Consider the following 26,336-nt stretch of genomic DNA (forward strand, 5'->3'; position numbering starts at 1 on the left):
CCTGGTACTTGGGAGGTGGAGGCAGGAGACTCGCTTGAGCCCAGGAGTTGGAGGTTGCTGTGAGCTGTGATGCCACAGCCCTCTACCCAGGGCGATAGCTTTAGGCTCTGTCTCAAAACAAAACAAAACAAAACAAAACCTCAAAGGGAATCTAGTTGGTTAATTTCACTTTCAATTTAAAGTAACTAGCTCAAGAAAGTAAATTGTTAACTTTTTGTTAACTAGTTGTATGGTGGCATTGTCTTGTCATTTGCACTCATTAACAATTCCCCAATTCTTCATAGCTCTCACAACTATATTCTTGAGCCACAAAATATGGCAAAGCTCTCGAGCTAATTCTGGCCACCTCATGAAGGTCAGGTTACACTGAGGGTCTTTGCCTCTGTAACACGGTTGTCAGTGCCCCTCTGCAATGCAAAGTTACTAATGCCCTCTCTGACACCCCCGTCCACATGGGAAAGCAGGAAACCCTGGGTTAGAGCTCTACCAATGGTGGGGGTGGCTCACTATAACAAGCACGTGATTCAAGCTAGCTCTTACAGTACTGTTACCTGGGGCCCAACAGGTGACTCAGAAACAAAATCAAACATCTATAAAACTGCAAAACTGTTATGCTACCTTCAGCACAGATGAGAATAACAGGTAGAAGTGGGTACATACAGTTTATGCACTAGATGACTCCGCAGGTCTTGAGTGACGTGTTCATGCCAGCCTTTGCGAACGCCAGTACTGGAAGGAGGTGCTGCTGTAGGTATAGTGCTGAGGGTTCCAATGTTACCAGAGTTTGAGCCATCATTCATCAGTGGACTAAGGAGAAACAAGAACACTTCATCCACCTACTGAAGTGACTCAAATGTGCATCATCTAAATAAGGTTCTTTTTTAATCATACATGATTTAAAACAGTCTAAGTCGGGGAGGCAAGTGATACACAAACAAGAAATCAAACTATATTTACTCTATTAGCTGTTCTATATTTCTAATTAAAAAAAAAGGAAGGCTCGGTGCCTGTGGCTTAAGTGGCTAAGGCGCCAGCCGCGTACACCCAAGGTGGCGGGTTCAAATCCAGCCTGGCCCGCCAAACAACAATGACGGCTGCAACCAAAAAATAGTCGGGCGTTGTGGTGGGCGCCTGTGGTCCCAGCTACTTGGGAGGCTGAGGCAGGAGACTCGCTTGAGCCCAGGAGTTGGAGGTTGCTGTGAGCTGTGAATGACACGGCACTCGACCCAGGGGGATAGCTTGAGGCTCTGTCTCAAAAAAAAAAAAAGGAAAACAGTACTCACCACTCCCCACTGTCCCATTGAAACTACTTCCTCTGCCACATATTTAGAAAGAATCACAGAGCTATGTGTGATTCCCGCCCACTCTTGTGTTTAGGAGTCACTCAGAGAGGAACTAATCAAAACATGCATCTTACTTTGTATTCCCAAGGGCAGCTGGAAGAGCAGATTCTGGAATCAAGTTTGGTGGTTGCTGTTCTGTTGCTATTCCTCCTGCTGGAATGTTCATTGGGTTATTTCCTTTAAAGACAGAAAGAAAATAAATCAACCAACTCCTAAACAATGTGTCACCACATAAATGATTGATTCTCTTGCCTCAGTCTCCCAAGTAGCTGGGACTACAGGCGCCTGCCACAACACCCAGCTATTTTTTGGTTATAGTTGTCATTGTTGTTCAGCAGGCCTGGGCTGGATTCGAGACCACCAGCTCTGGTCTATGTGGCTGGCACCCTAGCCACTTGAGCTACAAGCACCTAAATAAGTGATTCTTAGAAGTTGTAATCATAAACAGTATTGTAAGAACTTGGGAGCAGTATCTTTAATAATGGTAACTGACTTGTACAAATCCAGTGTTGACTCTTTCCTATTTCACTCTATACCCAAAACAAGGCATATTCATGGAAGCTACCTCCATAACTAGGGGGAAAGTTATAAACAACCCAGCTTCAGCCTCAAACTTTGATTCCGCTTCATTAATGTTACACCTAACAGCTATCACCTACCACATACCTTTGTGTCATTATGGGTTTTTTTACATATACAAAAATAAAACCATAGAAAGCAACTGCAGGACAGGGTAGGGTGGCTCATACCTATATTCCTAGCCTCTGAGAGGCCAAAGTGAGATAGGTTGAGCTCAGTAGTTTGAGACCAGCCTAAGCAAGAGTGAGACCACCCACCCCCAACTCTACTAAAAATAGAAAAATTAGCTAGGTATGTATAGTCCCAGCTATTCAGCTGAGGTAGAAGGATTGCTTATGCCCAGGAGGTTGAGGTTGCTGTGAGCTAGACTGAGGCCAAGGTGCTTTATCCTAGGGCAATATAGTGAGACCCTATCTCAAAAAAAGAAAGAAAAGAAGGAAAAAAAAAGAAAGTGTAGAAGAAAAACACAAAAGATCGAATTGTCTACAATATTCATATTAAAGTAAGAAAAAGTTGAAATTCAGAAAGGTTAGTGGTCTTCTCCCAAATTGTAACATCAACAAGAGTGGACTTAGATTAGGACTTGGTCTTAGCACTCTAACCTAGTCGAATGGCCATCATTAATTAGATAGTCATTAGAGCAGTTGTTTTCCAAAAAGCAACAGATGAAATTATTTTAATTGGTCATTTTTTTTGAGACAGACCCTCAAGCTGTCCCCCTGGGTAGAGTACCGTGGCATCAAAGCTCACAGCAACCTCCAACTCCTGGGCTCAAGCGAGTCTCCTGCGTCAGCCTCCCAAGTAGCTGGGACCACAGGTGCCCACCACAACGCCCGGCTGTTTTTTGGTTGCAGCTATCATTGTTGTTTGATGGGCCAGGCTGGATTTGAACCCGCCACCTTAGGTGTATGTGGCTGGCGCCTTAGCCACTTGAGCCACAGGTGCTGAGCCTGGTCATTTTTATAAAAGGTCATTTCACTTGAAAAATACTCTGTTAGGATAAGAACACAACTAGCGGTTGGCGCCTGTGGCTCAGTGGGCAGGGCACCAGACCCACATACTGAGGGTGGTGGGTTCAAACCGGCCTGGCCAAACTGCAACAAAAAAATAGCTGGGTGTTGTGGTGGGCACCTATAGTCCCAGCTACTTGAGAGGCTGAGGCAAGAGAATTGCATAAGCCCAGGAGTTGGAGGTTACTGTGAGCTGTGATGGCACAGCACTCTACCTAGTGTGATAAAGTGAGAGTCTGTCTCTTAAAAAAAAAAGAAAAAGAAAAAAAAGAACATAACACAATAAGGCTTGACTTTACAGATATCACTGATCAGCTTAAGCCTAAGTTTAAGAGAACTATGTCAATTTAAAGGAAAGCATTAAGGAACAATATGCAGAAATGGTGAAAACTGTGTGGATGTGTGACCTAATGACCAAAGGTTGCCAGATACATCTAGAAGCCTGACATAGCAGAGAGTTTCTGAAACTTCTGTTGTTAAGGTGCCCAAGTCCAGGGTGGTCACTTCCAACTGTGGGGAAGACCATAACCGAGATATGCTATGAACTGGCAGAACACCTACAAATTGTCCATAAAATATAATAAATGATGAGAGTCAACCCAAGTGGTCCAACCATAACTGTAACTTGTGAGATTCTACATTCTGAACCACAAGATACATCCCTTTATGAAAACTATCTATATAGTGCTGGTGCCACATGCAACACAAATGTTGCTCTAACTCTTTTTATAAGCATGTAATGTTTTCCTTGTATCACAAATGTCAGCTTCTTCTTGAAAGGTTTTTATTTCAACCACCAAATCTGAAGTAAAAATAGTAGCTACAAACTGCCTCGGGTTCCAATGCACGGCATCTTTCGTGCGCTACATGTGGACAAAGGACATCTTGAGAACTTCTCCACCTACCCAAGGGGTTGAGGCTCCTCATCTGCTGGTGTGGCTGAGGCTGTGCTGGCTGCTGGCCAGGAACCTGAGGCTGCAGCTGTGTCTGTGGCTGGTTCATGTAGGGGAGTCCGAGAGCTGCATAGGCTCGCTGCATGGAGCTGGGGTCTATGGGGTTTGGGTTACTTAAAGAAGTGGCGTTCTGCTGCCCTGAGCCAACAGAACCAATTGTGTTTTGAATTCCACTAGCTGGAGACCCCAGGATGGCTATAACAAACAAAGAGATAAACAAGGTAAATTAAAGGGAAAAGCACACAAATAATTTAAAAACTGAGAAGCAAATAAAATTTTATCAAAAAACTATGCACGCATACCTCATAAAGCACTGTAACAAAGCTATTAAGAAGGGAGCTACACTGAAGGAAAGAAAGAATTCTAATCTACTCATTTATTGTACCTGACAGGGGCTAAGGACCAAAAAGCTAAAGAAAGTTCAAATTTCTTAGAGTACAACAGGCCATAAAATCTCTCAGAGATCACTTAGTAAAAATTAGAACCTAGAGATTCCTAGCAAGTCAATTTCAGAGAGCAACATATGTGTGACAAAGACAAGTGCTTGCTTCTCTGGGAGCGGCAACCTGGGAGATGAACAAGGAGTGCTCCTGCAGCTGCCCTCCCCACTGCACTGCTCGGCCAGCACAGGGCAGAGGGATTAGCAGAAGGAGAAGAGGGGATACTTGGTCAGTCAATTTTTATTAACAAATCTAAGATGTGATCTCCCAAATAATAAAATCATACTTCCTCTAAACTTACTCCCACAATGACAGCATTAACAACGAATCTTTCCTATCAGATTCCTATGCAGGAAGCTCTCTGGCCATATGAAGCTGGTCACGAAATTCTGTACTCAACTGACTGACTGAAAAGCCTGGCTCATGCCTGTAATCCTAATACTCTGGGAACTCCTGAGTTTGAGACCAGCTTGAGCCTGAGCCAGACCCCATCTCTAAAAATAGCTTGGCTTTGTGGGGGGCACATGAGACAAAGAGAATCGCTCAAGCCTAAGAGTTTGAGGTTGTTGTGCGCTGTGATGTCACAGGACTCTATCAAGGGCGACAAAGTGAGACTCTGACTTAAATAAATAAATAAATAAACTAACATGGGTAAAATTCAGGTACAGAACGAAGCTTGGTAAACCTGCATGGATTTTCATTTATCCATATGTCATCTCCGTACACTGATACTCAGGAGCTGGCTCAGCCTCACAGAACCTCATACCTTCTACTACTCAGGCTCCTAGTGGCCTGTAGAGCCGCTGCCCATCTAGCTGGCTAACCCAAGGAAACTAAAGGAAAAACTGGTCAACATCAAGAACACCATTCCTAAGGACTTCTGAGAATTGACTCCAAATTTGCATCACCTTGATCATTTCAAGTTCAGTTTCTCCACTCACTTATCTGCCTATTTATCCATCCACTCAAATGTTTCATTTGGTGAATATTTACCACATAGCAGAAGTTTTAGGTATTCTGATTCCTAAGAGTTCTTTTCTAACATCCACAAACGTTAGAGTCATGTTAGAAATAGCAGCTTATAAATGATACTATAACAAAATTTGATATGCTATCACAAAGCCTTTCTTTCAAATTTAGTTCACTATGTATTAACAGTAATATTCGTGTATTTAATCACCAGTGCAACTATAATAAATAACTCAAATACTTATCAGAGCTTAATTAAACCAAAATATGTGAAAAAATATTCTTGGTAATTACACATTCCATACTATTAACTTTTCTAATAAGGATATTCAGATCTCAAACTCATTAACACTCATTAGACACCCCCCCCCAAATATCTCATTATAAATGAAAAGCAATTCCCAATGTACACTTTATGACAGGTGTGTAGCTGAAATAAGTCATGTATAATACCTTTAGAAATATTATGTAGTAGTTAATACTCCCCAAAACTTCAAACACATAGTCATCATACTTCTTAAACTGACAGCTGACATTTTTGGAAAGTGCTACAATATAGAAAGGAAGGTAATGATGGAAGGACAGTTTATTTTTCTATTTCCTTGTGGTATATATAAGGAAGAAGAGACCTAGACTACATTTGATACACATTGTAATGAATTGTGAACAGAAACTACATTTGACACACATTGTAATGAACTGTGGATAGAAACACTGTGAAGTAACAAAGTATCTGTGTGGCCTTTCATTTCTGGGTAAAGACACAATAGTTATGCTTTATCAACTATTAAAGGGTATTCCAAAGTCACCCCTAAAGTTACCAATATATTACAAAAATGGAAAAATGTCATTAAACGTACCATTACTTATAAAATATTCATTGCAAAATTTTAGAAAATTTCTTCTACATGTTGGTCACATCTTTGCAAAATTTTGTAATACTTTGTAAATAAAGATACATTTAGTTACAATTCCCCATTTTCCCCACACATGGCAACTTTAGGGATACCCTATATATTGGTCTTTCGTCCACACCTCCCCAGTGCTGTCCATTTAGCCCCAACACCCTGCCTTACCACGAACACCATTCCTAAGCTCCCAGTTACATATAGGACAGCCAATGCCTCACATTCACAAATGCCTCCCATGGAAGCTGCTGACATGGTCACTGTAATTGTGTTAAAAGCATTTGTTTCATAAATGTAAGTATTATTTTTATTTTAAAAGAAAATATACCTGTCAGAAGACAAGTAAGCACTTATAACTTAGTATTTCTAACAATTCAGAAGCAAGGAAAATAAATTATAGACAAATAAAAAAGGTCTCTGACATTTAAGCATGGCCTAATTTGAAGTCCAAATGATGCTATTAAATGAAACGACACAAATACTTAAGGGTAAAGGAAGCAGGCATTTATTGTGGGGGTGATAACTGATTGAAAGGGGAGTCATTATATACAAACAACCATCAACTGCGTTTGGCAACCTCAAAACACTATCAATGTTCCACAATGATTTCCTTGATCTTTCTCTGAATTTCCACCTATGCACTGTCTCTGCTTGTCTTTGGGCTTTTAAATTTTGTATATTCACTCACTCAGTCACTCTCGCTCTCACATAGCAGAAAAAGTGAGTACGCTCTGCTAGATTTCCAGGTAATGAATGATAATGAGTAGCAAGTCATTACTCCCTGAGCTTAAGATCTGTTGGGAGGGAGAGCAGAGTAGTCTAATAACCACCCATTGCATGTCAAACTGCAGCCTAAAACCTTGGACCAGAGAAAATCATGCTCATCTTGTCTACCCTGTACATCCTTGGAAGGCAGGATTAATGTGAGAGTCATCTTCACTTGCCATGTGCCACAAGGGCAATGAAATGTTGCACAGAATCCAAGAAGCTGCATCAGCCAGTGCTCAGGCCTTCCTAACACTAGCCACTAAGCACCGTAGGACCACAGAAAGATGCACACAGTGCTACAGCAACAACACTCTATCTGGCATCCTTGAGAATGAGGTTTTCTACATTCATCAATTTTCCACATTATTGATGTTTACCTCTTTCAATGTCAAAATCCCTTGCTTTTTGCCATGTCCACATCTTTTTTTCTTTTGGCAGTTTAACCCTTTTGACTAAAGAGCGTGCAGAAAAGAAACGTGCCTATAGGTATTATTTGCACCAAAGAGACATCTTGTATTGGATGCCTTTAGATGTTTGCATGCCTGCAGTGTCCTAACATGAGGGTTTGGATGTTTCTCATTCACCTCTTTAAAATGCCCCCAACACCTCCTCTGCCCCTTCTGCATAGTTAAAGGAGGAGCTCATGACCTATGAAACAAGGAAAAGAGCCAAGTTTTATAGTATGCTCTTTCTAGAACTTACCTGCCATTCTTCATGCAAAGTCAAAGGCAGTTCCTTCCCCAGTGAGCAACAATTGTTCTCCTAAGATAAGAAGTTCTCTATAGTGTATACAATGCTAATTTGAAAGTACTAAACTGGAAAACTTCAGTCTCTAATTATTCTCAATAAAACTAACCAAAATTCAGAAATTCAACGAAAACCAACACATTAAATTTCAAAGCCCTGTCAAGGTGCTGGGAGATACTTCACGTAGTAGAGCTGACCCTTGAACCTCACGAGTTTCAAATGCATGGGTTCACTTATATGCAGATCAAAAACACAGTATTTGGGGGATGCAAAACATGAGAATAGGGAGGGCAGACTTTTTATATCCAAAGGTTCTGCAGGGCAAGCTGTGGGACTTGAGTATACAAGGATTTTGGTATACCAGGGGATGGGGAGGCCGACTTGGAACTAATTCCCTGTGTATACTGAAGGATGACTGTATCTCATCCCACTTAGATTTCTACTGAAAAAGCGGTTCTAGAATTTGTTCAGACCTGCAGATTCCATATCTGCAAAGTTGCTGGCACTACTATAATCCCTCACTGGCACTGTGTGGGCCTGGACTAAATATCATAGCATCTTCCTATGCATGGCACAGGGCATAATAATGACAGGAAACACTCAAGTACTCAGGCACCACCAAACTGTGAGGTCCAGTCCTTCTAATCACAGACTATACTACAAGCTTTTCAAGCAGAGAGCTTTCTTCAGAAGCCAAGTGACTCAGGAGGGGCAACATTGCATAAACCAGAAAAGCATTACCCTCCTGCCCCCATCTCACCATAGCCTGTCAATAGAGGTGTCCAAAGAAAATCTCCAAAGATCTCTCAAGTAGAACAAAAGGCCTGTTGAGCAAACAGTGAGCACTTGAACAAGCTACTCAACAAATATAAGCTTTCAGAAGGCAGATTTTGACTCAATATAATGAAGCAAAGGGTTTTAAAAAAATTCAGAGATGCCTAAAAATGGAACAAACTGCCAGGCCAAGCAGTGAGTGCTCAGCCAATGGAGGTATTGAAGCAACAAGTCAGAGGACTGCTGACCCCAACCAAATACTGCAAACGGGGCTAAGCACAGCTGAGCCTGAGTTCGGGGCAGTACCAGCAGAAAGTGCATTAAGTTAGATGCTAGGGGCTAGGGCTGGAGCTGGCCTGGAGCACTGCTTTTGTCAGTTCTTATGGGATTCTGGGTGAGAAACCTATACCCTGGAGTGACCAACCTCAACAGCTCTAGCCCAGAAACGTGGCTCTCTGAAGTGTTCATAGCAGTACATTTTACACTGTAAAGTGCACACCCATCACCTGGGACTTTGCTAAAAATGCAGATGAGGAGGTCTGCATTTCTTCATTTCCTCCAGTAACCTGGGAGGGCCTGTGTGGCCTGAGGACTATACTTTGAGTAGCAAGAACCTCATGCCACATGTGCATATATTTACTAGAATTTAAGCAGAAGACAGATGCCAGGAGATATATCTTGAAAAGTCCTAATTATTCAACAAAATCTGAATATTTCTATAAGGAATACACAGCTTGAGATCAGTATCTCCAGAAAACAAAGAAAAATCAAACACAATTTCAACAGAGGCCAAAAAAGGTAACCAATGGTCTGGGTTTCATTTCAAAAGACATTAGATTAGCTCTACAGGTAATTCTGGAAGGTTCTCACAGTAAAGACATTACAAGTGTAGAAGCTGTGCTGAAGGGTGTGTACATCATATAAGAACCACCATCTGTGGGAAATTCTGCCCAGAGCAGGGCATAGGTGTGTCTCAGCAGCCCCCACAGTGTACCTCTGTGCATCACCTCGCTTACATAGGAACTGCTAAGGCCAGTCAGACCCATCTCCATGCAAGCTACACTCTGTTCTGATACTGCCCCCACTGCCCAGAATGTTCCTCTATTGTTATTTAGTTCACACTGGCCTCCACCAAGCCCCACCTTTCTCTGTAAAGCAGTCCAGGCACACTCTGAGTCTCCTCGCAAGGACTGTAATAGTACTGACTTATCTCCATCTCACTCCTCTGAGTGAGGCCATCATTATACTATTTTTTTTATTTATTTACTTTGAGACAGAGTTTCACTATGTCACCCATGGTAGAGTGAGTGCTGTGGGTCACAGCTCACAGCAATTTCAAACTCCTAGGCTTAAGCGATTCTCCTGCCTCAGCTTCCCAAGTAGCTGGAACTATAGGCACCCTCCATAATGCCCAGCTATTTTTTTTTTGTTGTTGTTGTTGTAGTTGTCATTGTTGTTTAGCTGGGCCAGGCTGGGTTCAAATCCGCCACCCTCAGTGCATGTAACTGGTGCTGTGACCACTATGCTACAGGCACTGAGCCCATTATGCCATTTTAATGTATATATTTTGTTTCAAGAACCCAACCACAGGCTGGGTGCCCTTAGCTCAGTGGTTAGGGTGCTGGCCACATGCTCCAGGGTTGGTGGGTTTAAACTCAGCCCAGACCTGCTAAATTAAAAAAATAAAAAAGCAAGGCACTGTGGCAAGTGCCCATAGTCTCAGCTACTTGGGAGGCTGAGGCAACAGAATTGCTTGAGCCCAAGAATTGGAGGCTGCTGTGAGCTAAGATGCCACAGCACTCTACTGAGGGTGACAAAGTGTGACTCTGCCTCAATAAGAAAAAAAAAAAAAAGAACCCAACCACAAGCCATTGTAGGATCAGATATGCATTTTCTTTCTGGGTTCCTAACCCAGGGTTCAAATACCATAAGCACAATTTTCTTTGGGAAAGGAGAAACATCAAAAATTTATAGAAAGGATATATAGTAGAACCTCCAGAGCTGACTACCTCCTTAAGCTGACCTAATTTTCATAAACCAGACATGCACCACATGTACAGGTCAGTACAGCAGGCCTAGTTCCTTATGTCAACCACCTCCATATGTTGACCAGTTTGTTATAGTTACTTGGGGAGTTAACTTACAGAAGTTCCACTATAGTTAAAACCTCTCACTTGTCACATCGAACAACTCTATACTCACACAACTATAGTGCTAGAGCCAAAAGAATACACTCAAAGCTGAAACCTAATTTAAGAAGTATTTAAAATTAAAAAAAAATAGGTGGTTTCACTTTTTTTAAAATAAAAACTACCAAAACCTTACATAAAGTTGAATCTAAAGCCTCCCTGTGACTTTATATAATCAGCCTGTTAGTATCTTACATTATGACTAGTAGAAAAACTGTGGTTTACCACTTGAGAGAGCATGCACGGAATCAATTTTCAAAACATTAAGGCGGTTACAAGGATGTTTAAAAAAAAAAAACCACATACGTTTCTTTCCTTTTTTTTTTTTTAAAAACAGAAACCACATAAGTGATTCTTAAAAAGAGAAATCACAAAAGTTTACAAGTGTCATGGTAGTACATATTAAAAACAAAAGATCCCAGGAAATCCACACCTCCAAATTAAAGAATAAAATCCTATTGGGGTGCCCAACTATTTTTTTTTTCTGCCACATACTGGAAGAATAAAAGTTGTCTTGGGGTAAGTTTACAAGTGTCATGGTAGTACATATTAAAAACAAAAGATCCCAGGAAATCCACACCTCCAAATTAAAGAATAAAATCCTATTGGGGTGCCCAACTATTTTTTTTTTCTGCCACATACTGGAAGAATAAAAGTTGTCTTGGGGTATACAGTAAAATACACAGATAGTAATGAAAGCTGACTAGCAAAATAAAGGTTCCTACATACTTTCTGCAATATATGACACCACAAATAAGCAAAGTGTCCTCAAAAAATTAGCATGTGGCCCCAAGGCCACAGGCTGGACACTCTTGTAGGTCACTCCTCATGAAGTGAGGACATTACTGAAATGGATCTGAAAACACAAGAAATTTAACCATCACAAAACACTACTTAAAGAAAACAGTTTTACAGTAAGGGGGAAAGACTGTATTACACTAAAACTATTGTCCCACATATCTGGTTCTAAGATACTTCACTATATATTAGAGATGTCTAGGTAAATTGTGTATTAATTCATAAGTTGGTCAATCAAAGAATAATTTAACTGATTTAGGAAACTGACTTTTAAAGAGTACTTCTTGTGGCTCCTCTATAGAAAGGGAGGACAATGAGCCTATTACTTTGAAACTTCTCTCCCAATGTAACACAGACATCCTGCTTTAAAGTACACTGTGTGGTGTCAGCTCACTGTTCCCCTCAGGAGGAGTTGGGCTGGACTCAGTAAGAGGAGAACCACATAGGCCACATAGGTGTTCCACTCTATAATACTCTGAAGAACAAAGTGCTTTTTCCATCTTTCCCTGTGCCATTCAGAAACACCAGAGAGAAAAGCAGCACATGTTCTCCAGGCAGCAGTGAGGGTTAAGGCAGATGATCAAGAAGAATGAAGACTTAAAACACAAACAGGAGGGTGGCAAGATGGCATAAGCAAGATGGAGGAAGGTGAAGACCATGCTGTGCTAGAAGGGTCACTAAGAGGGCAGCTCCAGCCAGAAGGGCCTGAGATTGAAGGGTAATTCTTAGCTTAGGAAACACCCAAAGACCACAGTTTTAGCTCTAAAATGGCAGGAAAAGGACTTACAAATAGGAAGAGATGTTCGCCCTTCTTACTGCTTTGATGCCTACAGATGGCAGGGAGCCCCAGGAGCCCCATGCAGCCTCCTGAGAGACAAAGACCATTGTGTCACCACCCTACTCGGGTTGCATAGACACTTGGAAGACGACAAAATGATGGGAATGACCAGGATGTGCCAGTCCTGGGACAGAGACTCTCAACTTGAGGCTGAATAAACTACCAGTTGTACAAATAGGTCTGGGAACTGTATCTCCAAGTAGGAGGAAAAAAACTTCACAAATGTGAAGCTTCCTGTGGGCTTTTATAATGACCCACCCTGACTGACAGAGCCTTTAAAACTTACTTTAGGATAAGTGATTTCCAATTCCAAAAGAAGTATCTCCTCTACTGCCATCCCATGTCACCACCATTAAAGTGACATGGCCTTTAAATCCTCACATATTAGTAATTGTCAAGAAACACCAAGTACTCATGTTGGCTCTTTGATCTAAGTGGTTTTGCTGTTTTGTACTGATTCAAATGCGTGCTGCAGGGGGCAGGGAAGGGAGTGAATGAAATTCCAACACTACATGACCATTTACTCATTGGAAGCCCATCTACCCTCTCAGCTCAGCTGCTCCTTGGGCTGCTGAGTGCCCTACCTCACCTGCACTTTGTGGCTAATAACCCCTGCCCACTCTCTAGCTACTCTCCATGTTCTCTTTAGAAACAGCTTCTACTCTCTTCTCCAAGCTTCTCTGGCCCCGTGCTCACTTACTTTGTTGGTTTCGCTTGTCACTGGCATTTTTCAAAGGGAGGCAAACAGGACAGTCATGTCGTGTGCAGTTCTTCCAATGAGAGATGATTTGTCGTGAAGATGCACAATGGGCAACTATGACCAGAAAAACAACGAGATGTTATTTTTCTATCCAAATTGTCACACTTTCAATAACACCTTAATAATAATGCCAGATTCCATAAGAAAATGGTAACAAGTGTAACCATAACACAGTATAGGCAACTTACAAACAGGCTATTTTCCAAAATGTTCGTAAGCTGACAGTTGAGAATTCCAAACAAAACTTCCCATAGAAGCAATGTTATGAGTGATGGGTGATTCAGGTTCAGCCCACAAAACAAAACAAAAACTATACAAACTAAAATACTGAACTGCAATGAAAGGTACAACAAATAACAGTTTGGTGATATCACTATTTAAAATAAAAATGTTACATTATGTTTAAAGATGAAACTACCTAAATTCTATAGTTGAAGAAATACAGCTAAAGAAGCAAATGAGTAGTCTTTGGAGACCCTGACAAGGGCAGTGGGCACTCTGTGAAGTATTTGAGAGGGTTATTCTCAGTCTTCATATTCTAAAGTCCAACCTCACCCTCCTCTGCTTCTCCATTGCAATAGGGTTAGTCTGGTGATGCACAAATGTCACATCAGGAGAAAAGGAGACCAGAGAGAGATTTCCCTCAAAGTTTATGAAGAGAAGTAAAGAGGATAATGATGAAAGTTAACAGGAAACACTTTCTGCAGTAGACCTGAGGCATCTGTCACTGAAAGAGGAGACAGAGGGCACATGACGTACCTACTTCACCCCACCCCACCCCCCGGATTTATCAATGCACAGTTCCCCATGTCACTTCCAGTCACCCAGGATAAGTTTGCTGTCATTTGGACTAGCCTTAAGACACAGGGCAGAAGAACAAAGCATCGGGCCACTGCCTGTCAGCATCTATGAAACCACCATCAAGACAGATGCTGGGTGCAGGAAAGATGTGTGCCTGCACATGTGTGTTCTATGTTCATTGCCCAAAAGAAAACCACAACCTAGACATTCACAACAAAGACAGTGCTCAAGAAGTGACAAACATCCATGATAGCAAAAGGAGAAAAGAAACAAATATAAGGCATAGTCTTGTGTAGTACAAATTCGAAGAGTATCAGAAAACAAATGGCCTTTCTCCATAGCAGGTAAGACTTCCAGGAGCACATGCATGTCAGTGTGTGGGAAACATTGAGTGCAACATGTCATATGCCACAACAAACAGAGGCTAGCACTCAGGCTATGAGAGCCCTATAAACAAGAAAGCTGTCATATGAATAACAAAGCCAAATTTCATCTTGACCTCTGCCACTAAGAGATCAGAAATGGCACTTACCTTGGCAGGCTTTCCCAGCCTGACAATGCGTCATATGATTTAAAACGTTTTTCATGGTTCGGCAATGTGGGAGAGAGCAAGCCCGAACCTCTCCGTTTGCTTGTTCTCGTCTCTGGCATTTATGAGCGTGAAGCAGTAGAACCAGCTGCTGCTGTATCAGTTTGCGTTTTTCAGGATCTGCAGTGGGGCCCGTTGCAATTGCTTGTGTGGGTACAATTCCCACTGGTGTTTGCATCTGAGACTAAAATAAAACAAAATAATAAAAATATTATAATAAGCTTCTAGAGTTCCAATTCATGTCCATTAATTATTTCTCAAACAATTGTGAAAGCTAACAGATAACATCAACCACAGACAGAGGATGGTTGGTGTAGTTCTCTTTAATGCATCAGAGACTTTTAGAAGATCCATAAGCAAAAATATCAACTAAGCTCAGCAACAAGAATGATTAAAGTTCATTTGTAGGCAATTATCATCTAAGCGAGAAAATTACACTTACTCTTTGGAGACAGTTGTCCAGGCTAGAGTGCTATGGCCTCAGGTTGTCTCACAGCAACCCCAAACTCCTAGGTTCCAGCAATCCTTCTGCCTCAGACTCCTGAGTAGTTCAGACTACAGGTACCTGCCACCAGGCCCAGCTAATTATTTATTAATTTTTAGTATAGACATGGTCTCACTCTTGCTCAAGCTGGTCTCAAAACTCCAGAGCTCAAAGGATCCTCCCACCTTGGCTTCTCAGAGTACTATGATTACAGGAATGAGCCACCGCTTCCAGCCAATTACACTTACTCTTGACTGTAGCCAACTAAAACCCAATTCACTCTACAATATATACAACCACAGGAAAAGCTGTGTATACTTCAAGCTGAACCACATGAAACTGCTGCCTGGGTATTTCCTCCAGGCTCTGCCCCACACCATTTAAGCTGTTTCACCCAGTAGGCTGGAATCATGTATGTGGAAGTACAGCATCTTACTATAGTTTTACATTCATTTAACTAGTGTCTTATTGTAGTGCATAAACTGGAACTCTACATCCCCCACAATTTTTGCAATTTAAAAAAAAGTTTCAATAAGCAAAAAGCCCATGATCTGTCCCTGCCATACAGCAGTAGTGACATTAAGTCTCCCCCTTGATCAGCTCATCCTTACAAGGTCCCACCAGAAAGCAACAGGAATGAAGATGTGTAACAATGTGAAAAACAAAAGATGACCCTTGTTTAGCTCTCTTTTTACATTTATGAAAATTTCAAACATACAACAAAGAAGAAAGGAAAGGATATCATCATTACACAGAACAAAGAAAACTAGTCTTTGACATCAGCCAATACCTAGTCATATTTCAATTTCTCCAGTTGTCCAAAATGTGTCTTTTGTAACTGGTTTGCACATATCAGGACCCAATTAAGAACCATACCCTTATATTTGGTTGTTGAATTTAAGGCTCTTCACTTAGTGCCCCCTCCCTTTTCTAACATGATACTGGCTGGCTGAAGAGACCAAGCTGTAGCCCCCTTGCTGTTTCTTAAAGTACAAAAAGACTACATATAAAAAGAAAAAAATCATGCAAAAATTAGGTAAAACTTTTAGCTTTACAATTAAATCATAAGCAGATTATTGTTTTTCTTTTTCTTTCAGGTATCTTGCTCTAATGCCTAGGCTGGAGTACAGTGGTGGTGTGATCACAGCTCACTGCAACACTGAACTTCTGAGCTCAAGAGATTCCCCCATCTCCACCTCCCAAAGTGCTGGAATTATAGGCACGAGCCACCACTCCTGGCCAGAATATTCGAAATTTACCAAAAACTAACACATTGCATTTCATTGGGGAGATTTTTTTTTTTTTTTGAGACAGAGCCTCAAGCTGTCATCCTGGGTAGAGTGCCATAGTGTCACAGCTCACAGCAACCTCTAACTTCAGGGCTTAAAGAGATTCTTTTGCCTTCGCCTCCCAAATAGCTGGGACTACAGGCGCCTGCCACAATGCCCAGCTATTTTTTGGCTGTAGTTGTCACTGCTGTTTGGCAGGCCCAGGCTGGAATCGAACCCGCCAGCTCTGGTATATGTGGCTGGCGCCTTAGCTGCTTGAGCTACAGGTGCCAAGCCTGGGAAACATTTCAATAGCATTTTTTGCACTACAACTGCCCATATTTGTCAAAACAATGTCATTGGAAACTACATATGAATTTAAAACTTGTTCTGTTGGTTCAGGTGAGGTGGCTCATGCCTACAGTCTTAGCACTCTAGGGAGGCCAAGGCGGGAGGATTGCTTGAGGTTAGGAGTTCAAGATCAGTTTGGGTAAAAGCAAGACCTCATCTTTAAAAAAACAGAAAAGTTAGCTTGGTGCAGTGGCACACACCTGCAGTCCCAGCTACGTGGGATGCTGAGGCAAAAAGATTACTTAAGCCCAGGAGTTGGAGGCTGTAGCAAGCTATAACACCACCACTGCACTCTGACCCAGTTACAGCAAAACTCTGTGTCAAACCAACCAACCAACCTGTTTCTATCGTGTTAATCATCAAATAATGAAATGAGGCATTTTAAAAAATCTACTGATATGGACAAGATTAAAAAAAATGATAACAAGGGCCTGGTGGGGTGGCTTATGCTTATAATCTTAGTGCATAGGGAGGACCAAAGCAAGAGGATTGCCTGAGGCCAAGAGTTCAAAAACAGCCTAGAAACACAGCAAGACTTTATCCCTACAAACAATAATAAAATTAGCTGAGAATGGTGGTATGCACATGTAATCCCCACTATGTGGGAGGCTGAGACAGGTGGATTACTTGAGTCCAGCAGTTCAAGGCTGCAGAGAGCTCTGATGGTGCCACTGCACTCTTGCCCTGGCAACAGGTAAGACTCTATCTCAAAAAACTAAAATAAGAAAATGAAGCCAAAGCAAACCAGGTATAACAAAGGATGGTTCTCCAGAGAGACCCTACAACAGACAGGAATACAAAGCTTTAGAGTCATAACACAACGAAAAAACTCATTAAATGGACACAGCTATCAACTTGGGAAGAAGTGATAATCACCTGTGACATGATGAAGTTCAACTGGTAAGAAACAGAACATAGCCACTTAGAAGGAATACTATTTCTTGTGTTTTCTTTTTGCTTGGTGCTTATTGATTTTAAGGAGATTATCTTAAAATTTAAGATCTAAATTCAATAGGGAAGTAACTTACAATGGGCAAGCTAGACTAGAATGATTTAAAAATAATCTTCCACATCAAAGAAGCTATGGTTTTAGGGCCAGGTGCAGTGGCTCACACTTGTAATCCTACCACTCTGGGAGTCTGAGGCGGGTGAATTGACTGAGCTCAGGGTTCAAGACCGACCTCAGCCAAAGCAAGATCTTGTCTCTAAAACAGCCAGACGTTGTGGTGGGTGCCTGTAGTTCCAGCTACTCGGGAGGTCTGAACCAAGAGAATTGCTTGAACCATAGAGTTTGAGGTTGCTGTGAGCTATGATGCTATGGCACTCTACTGAAATTATGTCTCAAAAAAAAAAAAAGCTATGATTTTAAAGTATACAGCAAATAGGTAAGGCAAGCAGGAAAGGTGAGTCCTAGCTAGAGCAGGTCTACTGAGAGGTATAGGGGTTACTTGCTACTGCACAAAGAAACCATAAAAGGTAGGAGGTGCTGGATCTATTCCTCTGGTCAAACTAAAAGGTCCATTAGATAGCTATTCAAGTCTAAATTGAGTTAAAGAGATTTAAGTAGCATCGGGCCCATTCACCAAATGGCCAGTTCATGAGAATCACCAATGTACTAAAAAGCCTTTGAAAAGAATATTCATTTTTTTTCTTTTTTCGAGACAGAGCCAAGCTGTCACCCTGGGTAGAGTGCTGTGACATCACAGCTCACAGCAACCTCCAACTCCTGAGCTTAAGAGATTCTCTTGCCTCAGCCTCCAAGTAGCTGGGACTACAGATACCTACCACAACGCCCATCTACCTTTTGGTTGTAGTTGTCTGCTCTGGTGTACGTGGCTGGTGCCTTAGCTGCTTGAGCTATAAGGCGCTGAGCCTTTTTTTTTTTTTAAACAGAGTCCCATTATGTTGCCCTTGGTAGAGTGCCATGGCATCACAGCTCATAGTAACCTCAAACTCTTGGGTTTAAGTGATTCTCTTGCCTCAGCCTCCCATGTAGCTGGGACTATAGGCACCCACCACAATGCCTGGCTATTTTTTGTTGCAGTTGTCATTGTTGTTTAGCAGGCCCAGGCTGGGTTCGAACCTGCCAGCCTTGGTATACATGGCTGATGCCATGACCACTGTGTTATGGGTACTGAGTCAAAAAGAATATTCTTGAATATTCTCAATGTATAAACATATTCTTCAAGAATACTTACTACAGTAAATTTTTAGTAACTTGGTAAATTAGTTATTGCACAGATTATTTTTTGGTGACTTCAAGCTTAGGGCCGTTTCAGGTGACTACAGAAAGGGTATAAGAGCAAATTGGGGGGTGATTTGGGCTGTAAAAAGATCAACTTGGCTCATCCCTGCATATGTAGTCACATGTCATATTTACATCAGACTGCTGACTATTACTTTCCCAGCCAGACCCATTACATGGGCCTCTAAGTTCTTCTAACAGTCACTTCATTTTCAGAAATGCCTAGTAAATATTCCAATTATTTACTGCTTTCTTGGAAAGCAGAAGCTGCAGAGCCAGCTTGTTAAGTATGCAGTACGTCTTGTTTAAATGCAAAGAATTTTCTGACTGGTTCTCTACCTGAAATGAAAGAGCAGAGTATCTTTGAGATAAGGTATGCTTCTATCTAGGAGAGTAACTGAAGAACAGAACATACTAATTAGACTTGTGAAAAGATGCTGTTGGTCAATGTGAAATTCATGTTGGAAGCAAAGTTTCCTGACTCAGTACTTGCAATGTGCAGCATTGTGCCTGATACCAAAGGACTGGTTAATTTTTCTCAGTTTACATTTTCCTGTTATTTACATCATGTTATATTTTGTTCTTAGATTGTATTTCCCAGCTGATTATGTCTTATCAAAACAAATGGGAAAAGTTTAAATAGAAAGAAGAGTTTATATCTAGCAATTGAGAATGAGACTAAAGATCATTTCCTAGAGGCCCTACATATTTTCTCAGCAATCTTCAAGACACAAGTGGAGGCAATAAGATGAAAGTAACAGATGCAAATTCTTAAAAATTTAACAGGCATCTAAATTACTAATAATTATGGACAAAGGCTTACTTCCAAACCTCTCTCCTTGTTTTCCAATTTTTTTTTTTTTTTTTGAGACAGAGCCTCAAGCTGTCCCCCTGGGTAGCGTGCCGTGGCAACACAGCTCACAGCAACCTCCAACTCCTGGGCACAAGCGAGTCTCCTGCCTCAGCCTCCCAAGGGGGAGGACCACAGGCACCCGCCACAATGCCCGGCTATTTTTTGGTTGCAGTCGTCATTGTTGTTTGGCGGGCCTGGGCTGGATTCGAACCCGCCATCTTAGGTGTATGTGGCTGGCGCCTTAGCCACTTGAGCCACAGGCACCGAGCCTTGTTTTCCAATTCTATTAATGAGACATAGAAACTGTTGTCGTGGTGAAGAGGTGACCTAACTACTCACCCGCTATCTCCATAGAACTCTATGAGGATTCTCTTCAGAGAAGTATTAGACAAAATGTGATTTTTAAAATCTCTACTTATGAATCAAAAAGGCTTGTTATGATAACAGTAAACACAAATATTTATGCAAGGAAACCAAAATACAAAGGAATTTTCGTGGAGTCTGTGGAAGATGACAACAGAGAGACCCATGCATTCATAAAACTTAAACCTGTGTGGTCCATTCAAGTCTTGATCCTTCCATGATCAGTATCTAGACATGGGAGCCAGAAAATTGTGAGAATGTGATAAATAAGGTCAGGGTGGGAGGAGATAAATAAAAGCTTCTTAAGTATTAAAGTGGACATACAAAGACCAACAAAGTAAGCCCACTCCACAGTGGGACAGTTGGTTACCATGACACTGACCTTTCAGTGGACAGTGGCTCTCACAAACTTTATATCAGAATTATCAGAGGAGTTTGTTTAAAACTGAACATTCGGCCAGGCATGGTGGCTCATGCCTATAATCCCTCCACTTTTGGCCGCTGAGGTGGGAGGATCACTTTAGGTCAGGAGTTCAATACCAGCCTAGACAATACAATAATATTCCATCTCTACAAATATAATCTTTTAAAAATTAGCCAGGTATGGTAGCACGTGCCTATAGTTCCAGCTACTTGGGAGGCTGAAGAAGAACGATCCCTTGGGCCCAAGAATTTGAGTATGAAGTGAGTTATTACCAGAATACTATACTCCAGCTTGGGCAACCAAGTAAGACCCTGTTTCTAAAAAAAATTAAAACAAAAACAAAAAACCCTGCAGGTTCCAGTATAAGAGAATGAACTATATATAAGCCCATTTGTTTGGGAATTATCTGAATTGTATTATAGAGTATTAGGAGGCATAAACTGAGAAATTGAGAATGAAAAAATCCTTAAGTTTCACAAACATTAGTGATCACAAGGACACAGATCTCACTTTCCTCCCAAGAGATCTGAACTAAAAAGACTAGGTGAGACCAGGAAGCACCAGTCACTCTGACACAAGTAGGCCCACAAACACGCTTTAAGATACATAAAAGAATGAACCCCAAGCTATGGTGGCAGCCCTGGTACTCAAGCACTGCCAATGTCACTGCCCCAGCTGTGTTACCCTGGCAAGACAAGGAAGAAAACTCTCCTACCCTCCTATGCCAACAGTCGTCTAGCCACACTTTCCTTCTGTTTAGAGATGTTTATTAGCAGCTGCCTGAGAGCCTTGTCCAAAATTTCTACTTCAAAATTCTTACGATCAAAACGAAAATTATAACATCATCTTCATGAGCAGTTTTAAATAAGCAGCACCACTGATAAGTCTCCTGTGTCACTTTAAGAGGTGAAGTCTACATAATGTAGTTTTTAATTATTCTTTAAAAAAAAAAACCAACCAATCACATATACAAACCTCCTATTAGAAATAATCCTTGTAGAAGATCACGTGGGAGAACCTGAAGAGGAGGCCCCTCTGGTCACTAAACATTCCGAGTCCAAGAAATGCCCCACTTCTACACAGTGTTCTGAAGATGGCAGAAAGCCCAATTCAAAGCAAGATAATGTCACCAGGAATTCCTGGGTCGGTGCCTCTTCCAAAGGTCTTGAAATCCTCCTCCTCATCATCACTCTCTCCTGGCTTCAATTTCCTGTGTGCACATTCATCCCTCTGCTGAGATAGTATTGGCCTATCTCAAACCCCATCTACAGAAAGTTGATGCAGCCTCTATCTGTTGCAGAGCCTCTGCAGCCTCCATCTGTGCCAAAATCTGTTCCTCGTCCTTTGTCAATAAAACTCAAATAGTTTTTAAATTCTTACATCCATGTAATCAGTCACAGAAAACTGTATAGTAAATATATAATTATGTCACTCATTAATTCATGATTAAGTAAAATAGAATACATATTGTATTTCATTACATCTAGACTTGACTGACTCCAATACACATCCTGATTTCAGAGAAGTGCACCTCTGCAGAGATGTGCAGAAACAATGTCTTAGAATCATGAAATAATATCGCAACATTTCTAACAAACCTTGAAAATCTGTACAATGTAAGAAATTACAAATAAAACTGCCAAAGACAGAGTTGCAATGAAATATATCTGAAAATTTAGGGAAAGGTGGTATTTCCTTTTGAACGTATTATTATACAAAGAATATAAGCCCTCAAGAATGCTATTGGTGACAGAGGCTCTAAACTTTCCAAGGCTTTCACAGCACATCCTAGAGGGTGACAATGGCTGGGAAGGTTGGGGATGACAACAAAGCACAGCAATCCCTAGGTCTCCACAACAGTAGACAACGTTGCCTCCCAGAAGAAGGCAGCCCACAATACTCAATCACAACAGAACCAGGGGCTGACCTGTACATTCTGATGCTGCTTGCCTACCTCAGAAGCTTTTACCTATCTTCTCCCACCCAGCTTACTCAGCAGCTTACTCAGTGTCTCAGCAGCCACCATGTCCTCCAATTCAAGTGTTCTCCCCTCTTGGCTGTGATATTATTCCCTGCTATCCCCTTTGCAGGTTCCTTCTCCCCAAGCCGTCTCTAGCTCAATGTCTGCTCATGTGCTCTCTCCCTGAGCCACGTCCCACAGACTCCCTGATGGACAGTGGCTGCCCTCCTTGTGCTCCCACCTGCCTGCCTGGCATCTCCCTGGATGACCCCAGTCTCACTAAAGTGTGGTCACTAATGCCCTCCCTGCTCTCTTCTCCAAGTCTGTTCCTCTCCAGCTCAGTAAGTATGCTTCACCCGACACGTCACCACCACTCCCCCAACACACCCACCCTGGTGGCAAACTGCACTGAGTCTCCAAGTCTCCCATACCGGCTATGACTGATGGCATCCAGACTACTCTTAGTATCTCCTCCAGCCTAGACCACTGCAGTGTGGGCCTCCTCCCCCAATTTACATCCCCACACAGTAGCCAGAACAAGTTTAAGCAACATAAGGACTTTAAATTATCTCCCTGCAAGCCAATGGCCCTCCTTCCATCCAAAGTCTGTGGGCTCCTGCTTTGCGAGCAACTTCTGCTCATACTGCTTTCCCCTCTCTCCAAGTACCTTTCCACTGGACCTTGCCAGTTCGTACATAAGTCAATGCTCCCCTGGTATTCTGTAGCTCCTTCTCAACTTTCCAATTTCGTCTTTCAATTTCCCTCCTCAGTGTGGCCTTCTCTGATGGCTCCACCTAAGGAGGTCCATGGACAACCTCAGACCACGGGCTGCTACTCAGACGTTCCAGAGCAGCTCTGTCACTGTGTTTTCTGCTGCCACCACACCATAATTTCATGAGAGGGGCAAGCACTACACCACTCACACCTACACCTTGGGTTGCCTACTCCAGTACCTGGACCTCCAAAAGGCACTCAACAAATGCAACAAATTAAATTAATGACCACATCTTTACCCTTTCTCAATTCTGCCCAGGGATGCCGGAATCCTCTAGAAACAAGGAAGAGAAAAGCAAGAGCTCCTTTATCAATGGCCACATGGCTTAAGTCATTCCAAGAAGAGTTGTACCAGGGCACTGGGTAATTGGGTGTTAGAGCTCTGACTTGAGTTGCTTGGTGCCAAATTTAGTTGGGCTTCAAAAGCTCATCCCATAAAGCATGACCAAAAATGCAAGTAAGTCCCAGCCTTCATATTTTTCTTTCTTTCTTTTTTTTTCCTTGAAAACACAGTCTCATTTTGCCACCCTTGGTAGAGTGCCATGGCATCATAGCTCATAGCAACCTCAAACTCGTGGGCTCAATTGATCCTCCTGCCTCAGCCTCCCAAGTAGCTGGGACACTACAGGTGCCTGCCACAAGACCTGGCTATTTTTAGAGATGGAATCTTTCTCTTGCTCAGGCTGGTCTCAAACTCCTGGGCTCAGGCAATCCACCTGCCTCGGCCTCCCAGAGTGCTAGAAATAACAGGTGTGAGCCACCATGCTCAGCCCTATATTTTTCTTTTTTTCATTAAACAGACCTAGATTTTCTGTGACTGCTTAACCTCACAGTGTGAAAATATATGGATTTCAAGAGGCCAGATATAATTCAGAAAATTCAAGGAGAACCACAAGACACATTTAAGGAATTATGGACAAGGTTAGTGGAAGATTTCCTACCTGTGCTTAGGGTTGCAGAAACAATTTCAAGACTCAATTAAAGAGCTTTTGGTTTTGCCGACAGGAAGCTCTACCCAACCGTAAACAACCAAAACTCCTCAGGGCCTCAACTTCCTTAGCTATAAAATGGGACCTGGAATAATATCCCTCGAGAGGCTATCATAGGAATAAGGTAGGACACAGATCATGAGATAGCTTAGAAAGATGTCAGGCAAACCTTGTGGTGCTGTTAACCACCTCCCTGCTAGTACCCTCTGGCTTTCACACCCACATAGAGCATTGATCAGACTAGTTATGCGGACTCACAGACACACGTGTGGGCACAGTGTGCCCAGGGCCCTTCAGAACAAATGGTGTAGACAAACGACAGAGGCGCTCACTCAAAGTTCACCCTTCAAAGGCATCTAGGCATATGCTGTGGATCCCTCAAAGTTCTTGTAGGTTCTGGTGGGAAAGCCGTCACTAGACAAGGAGTGCAGCTCCCATGGACAAAAATACTTTAGTTTACCATGACCCTGAGAAGACCGAAAAAGAGCAAGAAAAAGAGAAGAGAGACAGGGAATGAGAGATGGAAAGAATTGGTTTTATTTCTGCCAGATGTCTGGGAGACATATGCTTTCCCAACTGTTCTCCAGAGCATGAGTTCTCAACAGGAGTGACTATTTGGGGCCATTTCTGATCAGCCTGACGGGGGCGGGGGGGCTCCACAGCAGAGAGGAGTCCAGCCTCAGACCATAGGGTTCCAGCCCTGATGCAGGTGAAAGGAATGAGCTGAATCTGCCCTTGACAAGTACACCACCCTTGGTAAACTCAGGCCTCTGGAGAAGCAGCAGAGCGACCCAGAGTGAAGGAATTCTGTCACTGAGCTGTCAGTAAAGGACAGAGGGCAGGGAAGTGGGACTGGAAACGATTTTAAAAGAGGGAAGAAAGTGTTAGGTCAGGGTTTTGCTGATGGCGAAACACAGGATATCTTGGAAAAACAAATTCTTTTACTCTGAAGTCCAAAGGTGCTCCTGGTTATTCTGCAGGTGCAACCAAGGACAGCAGCACTGGCATCCACAGTACTGTCCTTTGTAAGGACGAGAATAGGAAAAGCAGGAGACCAGGAAGTGCGTGGTGCTGGTTCTCAGCTTTGTGTGGGCCAGCGCTATTCCCAGGCCTCAAGGGGCTGCGCTAAAGAAGGTCTGGATCTGTACTGTCAGGAATAGGACAATCCTGGCAAGAAAAGTTACTGGAAAGAGAGGAGGAGATCAAGAAAGGTTATAGGGGGGTGATCAGAAGAAATAAAGAAATGGTAAGAAGATTAAATAGTTTTTGTAGTTTTGAGAGCAAGTTTTGTTACCTGTAGATAGTCCCTTCCCTTAAAAGAATATAGCAAACAGAGAGTAGCACCTGACTAGGATACCTCACCATTCCCATTTTTCTGACTTTATCAAACACAAAGAGACCCAATTCTCTCTGCTTCCCAACAGATCAAAACTCCTAAGCATTGTCAGTAATGTTAATTTCTTAGTATTGATAAAGAGACCATGTTTATATAAGATGTTACTGGGGAAGTAGGTGACAGAAATGAGATAAAGGAATTCCATATATTATCTTTACAACAAATATTTCAAAATAAAGTTTCCAAAAACCAAAACCCAACTTTTTCTGGATATCCTCCCCATCCTTCTTCTGGGTCTGCAGAAAGATGTGAAAGGCAAACTTGGGAGGTCAGGTTTCCAGCATCAAGCACAGGTAAGAGAGGTGGTTGTTCATGGTCATTACTGACCAGTGAAGGCCCTCAGCCATGATGCAACCAATGTGTGTAAAGTGAGGTCCCTATGAGTCCTGAATTAAGAGAGATTTTATTTTGTGATGCAAAATAGGATATTTTCCCATTAACATTTTGGATTATTAGACTGAGAAGTTACACGGACAGGTTCTATTTTATAGATGGGAAATCTTAGAGAGGTTTCTCAAGAAAGAAGATGTGAAACCATCTGTCAAGTCAGATGTTAACATGCATCTATTCAACACAATATAGTCTTCAGAAGATAAGCATAAGTCAATAGGCTTCTATTAACACTGTCAACCCACTAACACAGGAAATGTAAGAAAGGCCAGTCTTTCTGCTTCTAGTGATCCTAGAGAAGAAGGTAAGTGATTCCCATATGTGATATTCTCTCCAACAACAAAGGGAGGCTGGGAGAAGAGGCTGAATCATC

The 26,336-nt window shown here is 42.1% G+C and overlaps 1 protein-coding gene across 3 annotated transcripts in view; it reads right to left on the reverse strand.

The window, feature by feature from the left end:
* Window positions 1-26,336, reverse strand: part of CREBBP (CREB binding protein) — a 154,184-nt gene that overhangs the window by 54,065 nt on the left and 73,783 nt on the right. For all 3 annotated transcript variants that reach the window (XM_003790832.3, XM_023513741.1, XM_023513742.1), the window contains exons 4-8: window positions 14,410-14,650; window positions 13,017-13,130; window positions 3,838-4,080; window positions 1,418-1,520; window positions 661-807 (exon numbers count right to left, since the gene is read on the reverse strand). In XM_003790832.3, coding sequence (XP_003790880.1) covers window positions 661-807; window positions 1,418-1,520; window positions 3,838-4,080; window positions 13,017-13,130; window positions 14,410-14,650 — 848 coding nt within the window. The remainder of the gene's footprint in view (window positions 1-660; window positions 808-1,417; window positions 1,521-3,837; window positions 4,081-13,016; window positions 13,131-14,409; window positions 14,651-26,336) is intronic.

Source organism: Otolemur garnettii, unplaced genomic scaffold (assembly GCF_000181295.1).
Source record: "Otolemur garnettii isolate 467f Iridium unplaced genomic scaffold, OtoGar3 scaffold00044, whole genome shotgun sequence".
In the NCBI taxonomy this organism is placed as follows: domain Eukaryota; kingdom Metazoa; phylum Chordata; class Mammalia; order Primates; family Galagidae; genus Otolemur; species Otolemur garnettii.